Raw genomic sequence first — 16,769 nt, forward strand, 5'->3', positions numbered from 1 at the left:
ATGTTCCAATTCATATGATTTGACATCAATGCAGTGAATTGGACAAGCTGGGAACTCTGTGTTCAAGGGCAAAGCATACACTACAACAAATATGTACATTGATAGCAGACGGATATAGCTCATTTTCCGTCACTGCTATGAAAGATGAGATTTTTTTTCGCTTACTTTTTAATAGCATCTTATTAACGCTATGATAGGAAAATTATGTAGCGGGAAACAAAAGTGACTTTTGTCCGCCAATACTTAGTGAAATTATTCACTTAATCGCCAAATAAAAAAAAAACCCAAAAACTCGACACACTCTCTCTCTCTCTCTCGTTACAACCTAAGCTCAACCTAAGAAGATTTCTTCTTCTAAATTCTCTGTGTGTGCTCAAATTCTTCTAAATTTCTTATCAATTCTTCAGTTTTATCGCCGTTTGTGAAAAGCCCCAATTTCGCCGTTTGTGAAAAGCCCCAATTTCGCCCTAAATCTCCATATCCATCGCAATTGATAGCTCGAATCCATTTTTGAGGCATGTCTTTCTTCTTCCTCCTAATTTCGTTATTTGTTTCGATTATTTGTGATTTCAAACAGCTTTTGATTTCGATAAGGGTCAGATTTAGTTATCTGTTTTGTTAGGGTTCGATTTATCTAGATTTATTTCGTTATCTGTTTTTTAGGGTTCGATTATTTACAGATTTTGAGAATGTGGAGTTTCGAATCCATCTGTTTTGTTAGGGTTCGATTATTTACAGATTTGACTCAAAAATAGCTTTTGGATTTGAGTATTTGCGCCTTCATAAACTGAACGATTTTTTTTTTTTCCCAAGTGTTGGTGATTGAAATGTTGGGGAACTGAAGCTTCTCATTTCTCTGTACTCACACAACAGGTTAGTATCACTCAACCAATAGTTAAACATTATTATTACACACGAATATTGGTGATTGCTATGTTTTGTCCTTTGAGTCTGATTCGTATAAATAGTGATTAGATTAGTGAGATTTTACACAGTTAGATATTGGTTTAAGAGCATCTGTATGTGTCTGAAGTAGTGCAGTATTGTCTGAATTGTTGCTTAATGTGAGCTTTGTATAATATGTATCTCTATTTTATCTATAAAGGTTAAAATTTATATTATAACATATAATGTTGGACAAGGCATGGGTGCATCTATGCAGGTAAGGAATTATATTTCATAATTAGGTTTTATTTTGGGTTTGGATACTTTAAGATGTTCTTTTAGTTATGATTTTTTTCTTTAATTATCCATTGAAGAGCTGATCCTGGTTATAAAAGTGGAGCTTGGAAATTTGTAAGGGATGTGTCTGCGGCTTTAGGTGACATAGAAATGATAATATGTCCTTGTAAAGACTGTCGTAATGTAGTACGACAGTTAAACAGTGTTGTGGTTGAGCATCTTGTAATAAGAGGGATGGATGAGGCATACAAGGTGCATAGTGATTGGTATCATCATGGAGATGTGAAGTCAGTAGATGAATTTCAAAGTAAACCAACTCAGTGGAATGAGGAAGTTTTTGAGTTATATAAAGCTGCTGAATTTTTTGATCAAGAGTTGGCTTTTAGAGGTGACTTAGCTGACCAACCTGTGGGCGACTTAAGTGAGATTGCAGAGGGTGAGGACCAACAAGAGGATGAGTTCCTTGCAAAGATCCGGGATGCTGAAACCCCACTATACCCTAGCTGTTCAAACCACAGCAAGTTATCGGCTATTGTGACTTTGTTTAGGATTAAGACACATAATGGCTGGTCGGATAAGAGCTTCAATGAACTGCTTCAGACATTGCCAAGCATGTTGCCAGATGGTAATGTCTTTCACACATCATTGTATGATGTCAAGAAATTTTTAAAGAGCTTTCATATGGGATATGAAAAGATCGACGCATGTGTTAATGATTGCTGCCTCTTCAGAAAGAAGTTAAAGAAGCTTGATAAATGTCCCAAATGTAATGCTTCACGGTGGAAGACTAATAAGCGGACTAATGAGGTAAAGAAAGGTGTCCCACAGAAAGTATTAAGATATTTTCCAATTATACCAAGGCTGAAGAGAATGTTCAGATCAGAGGACATGGCTAAGGACTTACGGTGGCATTACACTAACAAGAGCACTGATGGAAAACTTCGACATCCAGTAGATTCTGTTACATGGGCTCAGATGAATGAGAAGTATCCTTCATTTGCAGCTGAAGAAAGGAACATACGGCTTGGGCTGTCCACAGATGGATTTAATCCATTCAACATGAAGAATAGTAATTATAGTAGCTGGCCTGTGCTATTGGTAAACTACAATTTGCCTCCTCACCTTTGTATGAAGAAGGAGAATATAATGTTGACATTATTGATTCCTGGTCCACAACAACCAGGTAATAATATTGATGTCTACCTAGAACCTCTTATTGAGGATTTGAATCATCTGTGGAAGAATGGAGAGCTAACGTATGATGCTTTTAGTAAAAGTACATTTACTCTAAAGGCAATGCTTCTCTGGACCATTAGTGATTTTCCTGCGTATGGAAATCTTGCTGGTTGTAAAGTAAAAGGTAAAATGGGATGTCCTATGTGTGGGAAAAATACTGATAGTATGTGGTTGAAGTTTAGCAGGAAACATGTCTACATGTGTCATAGAAAAGGTTTGGCTCCAACACACAGATATAGGGAAAAGAAGACTTGGTTTGATGGAAAAGTTGAGCATAGGAGAAAGTCAAGAATTTTAACTGGTCATGAAGTTCATCAGAATCTGAAAAACTTCCAAAATGATTTCGGAAATGTGAAAAAGGCTGGGATGAAGAGAAAGAGAACTGTCTATAAAGAACCAGTGTTTGACAGTGATGATGATGAAAGTGAATCCGATGAAGATGAGGAAGTAGAAGTAGATGAAGATGAGTTATCAAGGTGGAAGAAAAGATCCATTTTATTTACTCTGCCTTATTGGGAGGATCTACCAGTACGGCATAATTTGGATGTAATGCACATAGAAAAGAATGTGACTCACAGCATTGTATCCACATTGTTGCATTGTGGAAAATCTAAGGATGGTCTTAATGCTCGTAAGGATCTTCAACATCTTGGTCTAAGAAAAGAGTTGCATCCTACCACAAAAGGAAAGAGAACATATCTTCCAGCAGCACCTTGGTCTTTGTCCAAGAATGAGAAGAAGATTTTTTGCAAACGACTATTTCATTTTAAAGGTCCAGATGGATACTGTTCTAATATTTCAAGAGGAGTTTCAGTAGAAGAGTGTAAGGTAGGAGGTCTGAAATCACATGATTATCATGTCTTGATGCAACAGCTTCTCCCGGTTGCACTTAGAGGATTGTTACCAAAAGGTCCTAGAACAGCAATACTACGGCTATGCGCATTCTTCAATCATTTGTGTCAGAGAGTTATTGATATTGAGGTTATTACAGTATTGGAAGCTGAAATTGTAGAAACGCTTTGTATGTTTGAAAGGTTTTTCCCTCCAACCTTCTTTGATATCATGGTACACTTGACTGTTCATCTAGGAAGAGAAGCTAGACTAGGAGGACCTGTGCATTTTAGGTGGATGTGTTAGCAATGTATTACCCCTGTCTATAATGCTAATTAATTATATTGGATTTGTTTACTGATTGTGTTTAACAGGGTATACAAGGAAACAAATGTAAACTATTGGATTTGTCTAAGGGTGACGTCATTGTTGCTGAGGGGCGTTGGGAGACACAAGAACCAAGTGCGTTGGTTAACGGAATTCCTCTTGGACCAAAAGCAGTTAAAGTATTTGTGGATTCAGTAAAGCAGCCTGATACATCACTATGGAGACCTACAGCTGAAATGTCATTTCTTGAGGACTGTTTGATGGCTTACGTATCTTGGCCCCTGAGTAAGGTTGATTTTGAAAATCCCTCAACTCCAACTGGTCAGAATGCTACATCACATGCTTCTTTGTCTGCATCAAAGGCCAAGTCTGCAGCCACAGCTTCTAAGTCTGCTACAGAGTCCAAAACTTCAGCAACAGCTTCAAAGGCTGCATCGCAGGCCAAATCTGCATCTATGTCTTCTAAGTCTGCATCTGGTTCTGAGTCTCCTGTTGATGATGCAACGGGTCCAATATCACCAATAAAGAATACTTTACCATCACAGTCTCCTCTCAGGAAGTCTCCAGTAAGTGTTTTCATATGTTATGAAGTTGTTTTTGTTAATTATATGATGACTGATGGTTTATATTGTAAACATGGCAGCGCATTAATAAAGTTATTTCCAAGGAGAATAAGAAGTGCAAGTTGATGGATTTAACTGAAAAGAATAGGGTTGTGGCTGAAGGACGATGGGGAACAAATGATCCAGAACATAAGGTTCACTTTACTCGCTTGGGTTCTAATGCAGTTAAAGTGTGGATAGATGTTGTGAAGGTGAAAAATGTAAAAGTTTGGAGGCCATCCGATGAAATAGAGATTATTGAAGATGCACTTAGCTCCTGCATTGCTTGGCCAGAGAACAAGGTCATTATGTCTTAAACTGATGGTTTTATTGTGTAATGTTAAGTACTTGAGATTGCTTGTTTATTTTGGATGTTCTTGAGACTTTGATGGTAAACTGATGTTCTTGAGACTTTTGTTATGTATTTTGGATCTGAGACGTTTATTAATCAGATTTTATGAGATTTTATAAAACAGGTTATGTGTGCTATAATCACATATCAGAAAATGCTATAAAAGTACAGGTAAACGTTATGATAAAAGAATATACCATAGCACAGTAAACAAGATAAAACAGCATTTCGCAACAGCTATATTAGATATGTATAACATAGCACGAAAAATTAAATATTGTATAAATTTTTGCAAAATTATAATCTTGATAATACAGCAGTTTATTAGAGCTATGCTATAAAACTATAACATAGCACGAAAAAACAAATGTTGTATAAATTTTTTCAAAATTATGATCTTGATAATATAGCAATTTCTTAAAGCTATGTTATATTTTTATAACATAGCATACGTAATAAGTGCTATTGTATATGGGGTACATATAATAACAGTGCCCTAAAACAGCGCTCATGAAAACGCTATCAAAGACCTATGATAGCGTTTTTCTCTGGTTAACAATGTGCATATTTGTTGTAGTGATAGGACTCCACGGCACCTGAAACTCCAAAGACTGATCTCATGGTCGGCTTTCAATTTGTTACCCTTGACGACGTCGTTCCACCCCCAGTTCAATGCGTAGTTCCAAGTCCCGTTTCCAGAGTTCTTCTTCATCACCCATAACTTTAAACGCAAACCCCACATCACTACAAGAAAACAAGCTGTTTGGGACTCCAAAAATCGTCCTAAAATGGTCGCAAATGCACTATATATGACTATTTTGTGACTGTTTTGAATAGTCGTTAAAATTTGGTCGCAAAATTTATTGGTCCCGATATAGTCACAAAATACTGACCACTATGTGACCTCATTTTATGTCTTAAATTTGCGACTACATTAAGATCAATATGTAGTCATATATTCCTGACCCTTTTGCGACAAACTACATAAAAAAAAGTAAAAAAAAAAATATAAAAAATTTATACAAGAAAATGAAATTAAAAGTAGTTTTTATTTCTTTCGTAAATTCATTATATATATACAATATATCTATATAACTATATCTATAGATTGGCAACTGCCGGAGATGTATTATTACAGCGACGGAGAACAAAACGGTGGCGGCGACCGGAGTGCCAGAGATGCGACTATGCAGAAATCGAGATGTATTGATGGTGAACTGGCAGAAGATTCGAAATGTAGTGGTGGTGGTAAACGGTGCGAGCAACCACCATCATCTCCGACATCGTTGACACTGGGATCTTCAGATCCACCACCTCTGACGTCGTCGTTGACAATAGGGTCTTCAGATTCAACACCTCTGAAGTCGTTGTTGACACTGATTCTTCAGATCTGTGGTTGAGACCTAAAGTACAAATCAAATAAATAATTAAAACACATAGAATTTCTCCAGATCTATTCTCAGCAACGATGGGTTCAGAAACAGATTAAGAACGGAGAGAGAAAAAGAGACAAACTTGTTTCCACCGTCTACACTGACGCGGTTGCTGTATTAGATCCGACGGCCGGTATAGAAACCACGTTTAACTCTGCTCCTTTGGTATCTTCAGAGGAGAAGGCGACAAAGAGAGAAGATGAGGAAAAGAGAGAAAACAAAAATTGATTTTCTTTAGAAAGAAAGGGAAAGACACGATGAGTAGAAGGGAAGGAGAAAAGAAGATGATTTCTGTCCGTTGGATTGACTTCATCAATGGTGGATAATAAACTAATGACAATCTTTGCCATTTAAGAATAGCCAATGAGAAATTTTCCCCTTTTTTCTTTGATAAATTTTGGTAATTTGATTTCATTTTATGTTATAATTTAGATATTGGGGGTATGGATTTATAAAGTATTAGAATTGATTTAGATTTAAATTTTGATCTATTAGATTTCAATTAGATTTATAAAGAAAACATTTTGGTTTTTTTTAAAGTGATGGATTTCTGTTTTTAATATATATATATATATATATATATATATATATAAGAGTTACATTATTCGAGTTTTATAATTATGATTAAAATAAAAAATGACTAGCAAAAATTGGTAACAAGCATTCAAAAGCACTTATAGTCCAAACTTATTATACATATAAAATTTTAAGTTGAAGGGCCACAAAGATTTACAAATGATTTTACAACTCAGATTAGAATTCTCAATGTAATTAGAAATTACATAAAAATCACAAATATTACATAAAAATCACATGTAACACTTATACATGTTATATATGTAAGTTGCAAATATATTTTCTAAACATTGGAAATTAAAGTGTTTTGGGTATTAGAATGATTGAGTGTCTAAAATAGTTCATATCTATGTAGAAACAAATAACTTAACATATTTTACAATTCTTTATTGTTGAATATATAAATAAATTCGTTAGGCCTTGGTAAAAAGTAGCAAATTCGTCGCAATCTCATGTGTTAGTAGCAAAGTGGTGGCAAACTAGTCGCAAATATGTGACCGTATTAGTACAATAGTCGCAAAGTGTAACTGTTTTGTGACCTTATTCTATGAATCACAAACTTATACATATCAAATTTTAAGTTTAAGGGCCACAAAATTTTGCAAATGATTTTACAAGCACTCATATTAAGAATTATAACTACTATCTATGAGTGTAATAAGTAAAAACTTGATATAGTAAGTAAAGTTAGAAATTACAAAACAATCACAAACAAGATATAGAAATCACATGTAATACTTATACATGTTATGTAAGTTGCAAATATTTTTTCCTAAACATTTGAAATTATATTTCTTTTTGATATAATGATGATTCATTGTCTAGAGTGATTCATACCAATGTAGAAATAAATACATTCACAAATTTTATAATTCTTTATTGTTGAATATACATAAACAATTATTAGAAGTTAGTAAAAAGAAGCAAATTCGTCACAATCTCAGGTGTTAGTAGCAAAGTAATCACAAAATAGTCACAAATAATTAACAAAATAGTCTCAAAATGTGACCGTTTTGCGACACTATTTTGTGAGACAAACAAAAAAAAATTAAAGCCTCCAAAAAGAAAAAGAAAAAATATATGATTCGGCAATCACTCGTAGAATTATAAAAAATATTTCTTAAATTAATGAGTAAAAAATTGATATAAAGAAAATACCTAAAGTCACAAATAAGTAGCAAATTTGGGACTACTTTTGTGACTGAAACTCCCGACCATAAAAAGCGTCTCTAATTCGTCACAATTTACGATTATTTTAGGATTACAATGATATAGTCTTATAATAGTCTTATAATAGTCACAAATATGAGACGATTTGGAGACTACAACTGTTTGTCGTAATTTTGGGACTGTTTTGCAACCATTGTTTATGTAGTCTTCTATTAGTTATAAATTCGTCCCAAAAACGTTACAATTATTTGTGACCAAAAAAAGAGTCACAAACTGTAGTCTCAAACTGCATGTTTTCTTGTAGTGCATCTCAGATTTTTTATTCACCAGAATCGTTCCCACACCAATGTTCTCTTCCTCGATGTCTTGTCTCCGTATGGCTGCATACTCAGCAGGCGTCAAGAAGTCTTTTGTGGTTAGCATACTGAAAGGGAGCAAGAGACGGCTCAGGTCTGACTTGACATCACTCGCGGATAGTGGTTTCTCAAAGATCAGCATCGGGTCTTCGTCGGCTACGCCCATCTCTCTCATCACCTCCACAAGCCACTCCGGTGTCCCTCTAGCTATCCGTGGCAAAGAAGCAACCACCTTTGTTTTCTTGAACTTACCACTACTACTCCTTGGTTGCGGCACCAAGGCACGGCTCTTGCGGCTTGTGCTCTCCGTTAGGCAAGAAGAAGACTGGGAATTAGGGTTTGGAGGGCTTTCAATCTCAGCCGTGTTGTAATGGAGCCAAGAACGAGTCTCAAAACAACGAAGGTCGCGGAGCGATGAAGAAGAAGAAGTAGAATCCCCATTAAGATTCTCATAGTTTCGTTGTTGTGAGTATCTTAGCGAAGACCTAATCTTTTTAGGGACATAATCCAAGAATCTGAACCTCTCGTCGTCGTCTTCTTCTTCTTCAGAAACGATCTTAGATTTTCCTTTTTTCTTGCGTTGTTCGTCTTCATACACTTTAGTCGCAACATCCGCCAATTCATAGAGATTCGACCACATGTTCTTCTTCATAGACTCAAGATCATCTTCGTATGTCTTCATTGTGATTTGGAACCCTAAGGGCATGTTTATCAGGGGGTTGTAAGGGAGGTTTATAGATTTTAGGTGGGTTAAATTTAAATCAAAAGAAAAGGAAATTAAGAAGAGACTCTCTTATATTACAACCCCAAATCGTTCATAAGAGACTGCAACGTGTCCAATTTTCGTTGGTCAACTGAAAAATAGAAAAGGGAAAAAAAAAATTGTTTCTCTCTTTCTCTCTTTCTCTCCCGATCAACTTCTCTCTTTCTCTCCCGTTCAAAGTTTCGATCCGAGAAAGGAAGATCTGCAGATCAAAGTCTCTCTTTCTCCTGATCAAAGTCTCGATTTGAATCGGTAGACATCTTCTCGGAGGCGAGTGTAGCGGTGGCGATTTGAATCGTCGTGGAGATTGTAGCGGTGGCGATTTGAAAGAGTAGGCGATTCCATCGAAAGAGAATGGATGAATTCGATTGAGAGGGTAAGTTTATCATGGGAATAAGTATTATTAGGGTGATTTGAGTTTGGTTGCTTGAAATTAGGGTTGTTTGATGTTTGATTTGAGTTTGTCTTTTTAAGCGATTGATAAGTGATGGTTTAAAGAGATTATGGTTCTTGAGAACCATGTGATCCGATTTGCTCTGTTTGTGTAATGTTTTATAGTGTGTTTGTGTAATGTTTTATAGTGTGTTTGTGTAACGATTTGTAAGTGATGGTTTAAAGAGATGTTTAGACATGATTGTTCTTGTCTTATTATGTGTTAAAGAGATTTTGGTTGTAGTATTATCTAGTCCTTGTGTTTTGTTGTCTTTGTTTGATATTCATTGTATTATCCACTCCTTGTGTCTTTGTCTTTGTTTTGATATATGTCTCTCTTTTGTATTGAGGTTAAATGGTGCTAGCATGATATTGATGGATTGATGAGAGTAGAATGGTTGGAGCAGATTTGGTTGATCTTGTATTCACTTTTGTATTGAGGTTAAATGGTGCTAGCATGATATTGATGGATTAATGGTGCTAGTTGGTTGTGAAGATGTTTAATGTGTGGTTGGAGCAGATTTCATTGATCTTGTATTCACTTTTCTAGCCTTACCACTTGGATCTGTCTGGGACATCTGTGGAGACAATAATATCACTCTTGGTTGTATTGGGAACGTGTTTAGAAGCTTCAAGGGTTTGAATGAAGAAAATGATGATTCCTCGTTGTCTGCCAAGTGTCTGCTTCCTTCGTATTATAGTTGCCCAAAAACAGTTGCTTGATGTTGTCACTTTGCAAAGAGAAATCTATTATTGTTACAGGTTCTGTCCCAGCCCGGGTGAACCCTTTGGCAGCAGTAGGTTAAGTTTCACTAGAGAGATGCCTGCTTGTCTTACTCTTCAAACCCAAAACATCCAAGGTTTTTAATATAAGAAGTTTTGGGTTTGTGAGGGGATACGCAAGGTATTTGGTAACTGATGATTTGGTCATTAAACTGAAGGACTCGGTTTCGAACATTAGTTTGCTGAAGTTGACCATGCATTTGGCGGAGGAAGATGTCAGAGAACAAATGATCACCATTGGGAAATCAGAGGTATGGTTATTGTCTTCTCTTTTGTGTGTTTTAAGTGTTTGGCCTCGAACACACAATCTAGGAATTAATCATTTTTCCTATTTATGAATTGCACTTCTATTTATTGTAATATGTATTAATGTTTTTATTATGTTTTGTATGTTTAAAAATTAACTAAATGCAATATTTTCTATTTTTATAAAATCTTAAATGTTTACACATTTATACCACTTCTATTCTATTTAAAATTTTTAAATTTCAAAAAAACAATATTTTCAAAAATAAGAGATCCAAAATTAGAACCTACCAAGAAAAGAGAAAATTTTATTTAAGAGATCATGGGTTCTTATATTCCAAACAGTACACAATTAATTCATAAAAAAATTAAGAACTCCCCTTATATGAACCCCCTAATAAACTTGCTCTAACTCGTGTTGATCAAAAAGCGAGAAGCGTGAGGAAAAAAGGCAATTACGTACGAAGATAGACAGATTATGATCGAATGAGTGCCTTTGTTGAGGTTAAATAGTTAAATCACAATCAGACCTGTTTCTGATTGAATTATTTTTCCTTTTTCCATTGAGATTAGTAGTAGTTTAGTTTAACAATTACTATGATTAATCAATAATTATTACCGAGTTTCCTTTTTTCTTTTTCTTATTGGATTATGTAGAGAGTGTGTATCACGCACTATATTATGCGATGACAATTACACCAAAAATCTAGCCAAAGATCTTCCCTATTTCGTTTTCCATTTTTTTTTTTTGGTAAATTAGTCATATTTTTCCAGTTGCAAACTTAGAATACGAAAATATAACTAAAAGCTTCGTCGTAAAAAGAAATCCATAGTGATTTATTAAAATGTCCGTCTCGAACATTAACTTCTAGGAAAAGACACAAAATTTTGAACCCAAACCGATATATAATTTTATTCTATTTATAAAATCTAAATCTTAATCATCTCATTTGTGAACCCAAACCGACATATAATTTCGTTCTAATTGTAAAATCTAAACCCTAACCGACATAAATGAAATCAAATCGTTTGTGAACCTCTCCATTCACCCAAACCGATATATAATTTTATCTCATTTGTGAACCCAAACCGATATATAATTTTATTCTATTTATAAAATCTAAATCTTAATCATCTCATTTGTGAACCCAAACCGACATATAATTTCGTTCTAATTGTAAAATCTAAACCCTAACCACCTCATTTGTAAACCCAAACCGACATATAATTTCGTTTTAATTGTAAAATCTAAACCCTAACCACTTCATTTGTAAACCCAAACCGACATATAATTTTACTCTAGTTTTAAAAATCTAAACCAAGCCAAATATTTAATTTTCCATAATTAAAAGTATACAGAATTTGTTTCCTTAATTTGGGTTGCTTTTTAATTTAATTTTGATTTATTTTTTAAATGAAATATTAGATGGAAGATTCTGATTGGCTGAGAGAAGACGGGGTGAATGGAGAGGTTCACCCCAAGGGGTGAACCTAAGTATTTTTCTATAATAAAAGTTTGTGTACAAAGCCTTAGTTATATTTTTTAAATTTTTAAATAATATTTACAAAACTGTTACTAATTTATTAATAAAAATATTACTAAAAGAAATAAAATATTATGGATGTCAAAATGAGTCAAAACTAATGGTTCAACTCAATTCAACTCAAATTAAGAACCCTAATGAGTTAAAAAAATTTAACCCTAATAACTTGATGGGTTAAATGAATTGATGATTAAATGAGTTAATGAGTCAAATGAGTTTGGTTATAATGGGTTTATGAGTTAACCCACTAACCCATCAATTTCTATATTATCAATCTAATATCATCAACATCATCATACTATCATCATCATCATACTACCACCATCATCATACTATTATCATCATCATCATCCCACCATCATCATACTATCATCATCATCATCATCCTACCATGATCATACTAACATGATCATTCTACCATGATCATACTAACATCATCATCATACTACCCTCATCATAATAATATCATCATAATATCATCATCATCATACAACTACATCATACTATCATCATCATCATCATCATCTTCTTTATCATCATCATCATCTTCATACTACTACTATTGGGTTGATGATGATGATGATAAAGAAGATGATGATGATGATAGTATGATGATAGTATGATGATGATGATATTGGGTTGATGATGATATCCTACCCAATAGTATGATGATGATGATGATAGTATAAAGAAGATGATGATGATGATAGTATGATGATTGTAGTAGTATGATGATGATGATAGTATAATAATATTATTATGATGAGGGTTGTATGATGATGATGTTAGTATGATCATGGTAGGATGATAATGATGATAGTATGATGATGGTAGGATGATGATGATGATAATAGTATGATGATGGTGGTAGTATGATGATGATGATATTATGATGTTGTTGATGATATTAGGTTGATAATGTAGACATTGATGGGTTAGTGGGTTAACTCATAAATCCATTATAATCAAACTCATTTGACTCATTAACTCATTTAATCATCAACTCATTTAATTCATCAAGTCATTAAGGTTAAAATTTTCAACTCATTAGGGTTCTTAATTTGAGTTGAATTGAATTGAACCATTAGTCTTGACCCATTTTGACACCCATAATAGCGGAACAACATTTAATCAGATTCATTATGTATATATATATAATAAGCTACTCACGTAACACTAACACACAAATTCAAAACCCACCCATCGAATCAAATATGGCTCTATCCAACTTTCAACTTACCGCCTCTCTTAAGTCTTGGTTCAGCCACTCACGTAACACTAACACACAAATTCAGAACCCACCCATCGAATCAAATATGGCTCTATCCAACTTTTCGCTTCCTCTAATTCCTAAGTCTAAGCCTAGAGTATTTCCGAAACTTGTAGCTACCTTAACCCCACCACGTTCTCTTAAGTCCAACTTAAGCCACGAGATGCTTCTCTTCTCGGCGTCTCCCACAGTGGCTGAGATCGGGGCCTTGGCAGGCTACGACGTAGTTGTTGTAGATTTGGAGCATGGACCCGGTAGCGTTAGTGAGGCTTTGCATTGTAACCGTGCGGTGAAGGCAGCTGGTTCTTCTAGTGTAATTCGTGTGCAAGAGGTGACTTCAGCCTGGGCTAAGAAAGCCATGGACGTCGAACCTAACGGAGTCATGTTTCCTAAAATAGAAAATGCAAAAGAAGCTGAATACGCCGTGTCTTTATGCTGTTACCCACCTGACAGAGTCTGTGGATGTGCGTACAATCTAGTAAAGGTTTCGGATTTTGGCTTGCCACAAACCTACCTACAAGACTTCAAAGAGAGGCTTCTCATTATGAGTCAGGTTAGTACTACTTTTTTTCTTGTTTGGTTTCACATATCAAGGCCAAAAAAAAGTTAATTTGGATGAATTTTATTATATTTGAAATTTATAAATTTTCATTTTCTTGAAATATAATTCTTTTACAAAATTTTAAAACTTTAAAAAGCCAAAATAAGAAGAAAAAATGGCTATATCTATGATTAAACTGCTATATCATATATAGATTAGATATACTGTATAAGATAAATTTGAGATGTAAAAGTTCAATCAACAAATCTTATTATTTGGTTGATGTTTATTCATGAATAATTTTTTGATCATTACACTAAGAAAAATAATAATGCATATGCTTCTTATATTTGGAAGAAGCCATCCATGACATTGCACATTCAATTATATTCGTTGCGTCAATTTGTGCTTATGTTTCTAGGTGCTTATTTTGCATATCTAATAATACAAAACTTCTCTCACTTGTTATTATTATTATTTTCTTATGTTTAAAGCAGTTTTGTTCAAAACAGAAACCGTAAAAGAATAGATTAGTTTTTTGGAAGAATTGAAAGTGCATGCATCTAATTAAACTACGATAAAATTCTATATTAGTTATATATAAAAATGCCCCATATATTTTCTATGTGTATTTTTCTGATTTATTTTCTTATCATTTGATTATATTTTACTTATGTTTTGCTTAGCATTTGATTATTTTTTACTTATGTTTTTCTTATCATTTGATTGCTAATAAATCTTTTTTGTATTTTTTCAACTTTTGCTGTTCATAGCTTAAGTAAAACTCACAGTCTCCAAAATTTTGTCTAAGGCATTTAATTACATATCAAATTTATAAAAGAAAAAAAAATTGAAAAGCGGTTGACAGCAATCTACAAACACTATTTCAAAAAATTTGTTTTTTACAATTTTATATTAAATTTAAGCAACTATTCCCAACATATTTACAAACCTGTATAGAACCGAACATATTCTAGTTTATTGTTTAGATAATGTTTTGTGGCACAATCTTCTGAAAGACTCGTAGTCTACGAGTTGATAAAAAAAAAGCGAACAAACTGTGATAGTTGAGCGCGAAACGAAACAAGAAAAAAGTATTACCAGACGTCCTGACCCAAAATCATCAGACGTTCTTGATAATCTTGTAGTTGTAGATAGCCGAGTCTCTTACTATAAACACACCCTCTAACTCCTTTGGGTGGATACCGGCAAAAAGACACAAGTCTTCGTTGATTTAAATCCTTATTATAAACACTCTCTAACGTTTTTTATTAACATATTCGAACGAGTCGTAGTCCAAATGCTTTATTAGCACAAGTTATAAAATATGTATTGTGTAAGTGGGCACAATTTTATTTCTCTCATGTTATCTATTTACTTTTTATTAATAATTCCATCGTAAATCAATTAAGTAACCAATATTAATCCAACAAAGAGAGATATACTACCTTTCCATAAAAGAAACGGGATCTCATGAAAAAACTCATGAATTACATACACCATTAAAGTACGATCATATCCTTAACTTGAATTTATAAGATTTTAATTAAAACAAGGAGAAATTTGGGATGTGTGTATTTTCCAATTTAGCTTGATGAGAATAAGAAGACTCCACTTAATGCAAATCTGAAAATCCTCTTTTTCTAATGATATTTGGTATACTCTTTTTAGAAAATATGTCTTCACCCCTCTCTTCACATTCATTTTATCAAAGAACCTAGTGTTACAACATTTTAATGATCGGTCATTTTTTGATATTCCAATCATTATTCATTAGTATTATAGTTAATTTACTTCTTGTATAATCTCATATTTATAAGGTTAATGCCAACACAAAGTTAAAAAAAAAAAAGGATCATCGAAAAAGACCCATAAAAACGCTCTCCTTCAAAATATGAAATTATTCTTTCTATGATATTACTAAAGGTAATGTCCCTAATAAACCCTCAAAAGACAACGCTGGTCTAGAATTGTCTTTGAGAATGCTGACAAAATACTCGGTTTTGTAGATTTAATCATCAATAAATTTACCATAAGGTAAAAAACATCCCCTAAGCAGAGTTGGATCTATACTATGGAGAGGTGGGGAACGTTCCCCATACTCTCAATATAGCTCAATAGATGATTCAGTTCAATTGGTAAATGAGCAAGTTACTGTTTATCTTGGTCACGGACTCACGGGTTCGAATCTGTATTTGTACTTCATCTTTTTTTTTGTTAAAGCTGACTTTGCAATCTGTTGTGAATTCGGATGAACAGAAACAGAATAAGAAAGACTTTGAAAAGAGAAACAGAGTGTTCTTGAGGCGAATACCCTTTGTCTAGGGTTTATATTATTAATCTGATTGACAACCTTACAATCCCCTAGTCTTCTTATATAAGCCTCAAAAAACCCGATACAATAGGAAATAAAAGATCTTGTGAATCTTCTAGAATCTATTACACCGTACAGGCGGCTGCGCCGCCTACACCCCCAAAACCCTAACCCTAAGTTGCCTTGAGTCAGTCTCTACAAAAGCCTAGTAAAAGCCCAGTAAAAGCCTTGTACGCCTTACACAGTCTTGTACATCTTTGTAGACGTCTTCAGAGATTTCAAGTCACTTTAACAAAAAACTCCACCTTGACGACAAAATCTCATTGACTTCAACTTCAACTCCTTGTTAGCTTTTGGGGAAACCTTTTGTCTTCATCTAGCAACGAAAGACCTGGAGCAAATCCAAGCAGTGCTTGAACTTCTCCATGGTGACTGGATTGGTCAACATATCAGCTGCATTCTCAGACGTGTGCACCTTCTGCAGTAAAATCACACCAGAAACTAATAACTCTCTGATCTTGTGATATCTTACCTCAATGTGCTTTGTCCTACCATGATACACTTGATTCTTTGCCAAATATAAAGCACTCTGACTATCACAGTGTAGCTGAACTCCACCTTGCTCAACACCCAATTCCATTACAAGTCCTCTAACCCATAATGCCTCCTTAGCTGCCTCTCCCATTGCCATGTACTCGGCTTCAGTGGTTGACATGGCAACTACAGACTGTAACACAGACCTCCAACTTATAGGTGCTCCAGCAAGAGTAAATACATACCCGGTTGTAGATCTCTTGTTATCAAGATCACC

The 16,769-nt window shown here is 34.2% G+C and overlaps 2 protein-coding genes, 1 long non-coding RNA gene and 1 pseudogene across 4 annotated transcripts; 2 read left to right on the plus strand and 2 right to left on the minus strand.

Annotated features, from left to right (window-relative positions):
- The first annotated feature begins 91 nt into the window (after positions 1–91).
- Positions 92–3,555, plus strand: LOC147930286 (uncharacterized). Its single transcript, XM_087476797.1, has 3 exons — positions 92–515; positions 1,106–1,162; positions 1,260–3,555. The coding sequence occupies exons 2-3, from the start codon at positions 1,131–1,133 to the stop codon at positions 3,553–3,555; spliced, it is 2,328 nt and encodes a 775-aa protein (XP_087332923.1). The 5' UTR covers positions 92–515; positions 1,106–1,130.
- Positions 3,556–3,629: 74 nt separating this feature from the next.
- LOC147930287 (uncharacterized) lies at positions 3,630–4,651 on the plus strand. The gene is made up of 2 exons (XM_087477926.1): positions 3,630–4,142; positions 4,220–4,651. Exons 1-2 carry the CDS (start codon positions 3,813–3,815, stop codon positions 4,493–4,495), a joined length of 606 nt encoding a protein of 201 aa, XP_087334052.1. The 5' UTR covers positions 3,630–3,812; the 3' UTR covers positions 4,496–4,651.
- Positions 4,652–5,038: 387 nt separating this feature from the next.
- Positions 5,039–10,534, minus strand: LOC104733325 (putative B3 domain-containing protein At5g35780 pseudogene; annotated as a pseudogene). The gene is made up of 2 exons (XR_015573656.1): positions 7,997–10,534; positions 5,039–5,274 (listed from the first exon to the last, which is right to left on the minus strand). The product of XR_015573656.1 is annotated as a putative B3 domain-containing protein At5g35780 pseudogene (transcript).
- Positions 5,561–6,466, minus strand: LOC147930288 (uncharacterized). Its single transcript, XR_015573564.1, has 2 exons — positions 6,046–6,466; positions 5,561–5,933 (listed from the first exon to the last, which is right to left on the minus strand). It is a non-coding gene; the product is annotated as an uncharacterized LOC147930288 (long non-coding RNA).
- Positions 10,535–16,769: the final 6,235 nt, after the last annotated feature.

The sequence above is a fragment of the Camelina sativa genome, chromosome 12 (genome assembly GCF_030686135.1).
Source record: "Camelina sativa cultivar CO46 ecotype springtype chromosome 12, ASM3068613v1".
Classification (NCBI taxonomy): domain Eukaryota; kingdom Viridiplantae; phylum Streptophyta; class Magnoliopsida; order Brassicales; family Brassicaceae; genus Camelina; species Camelina sativa.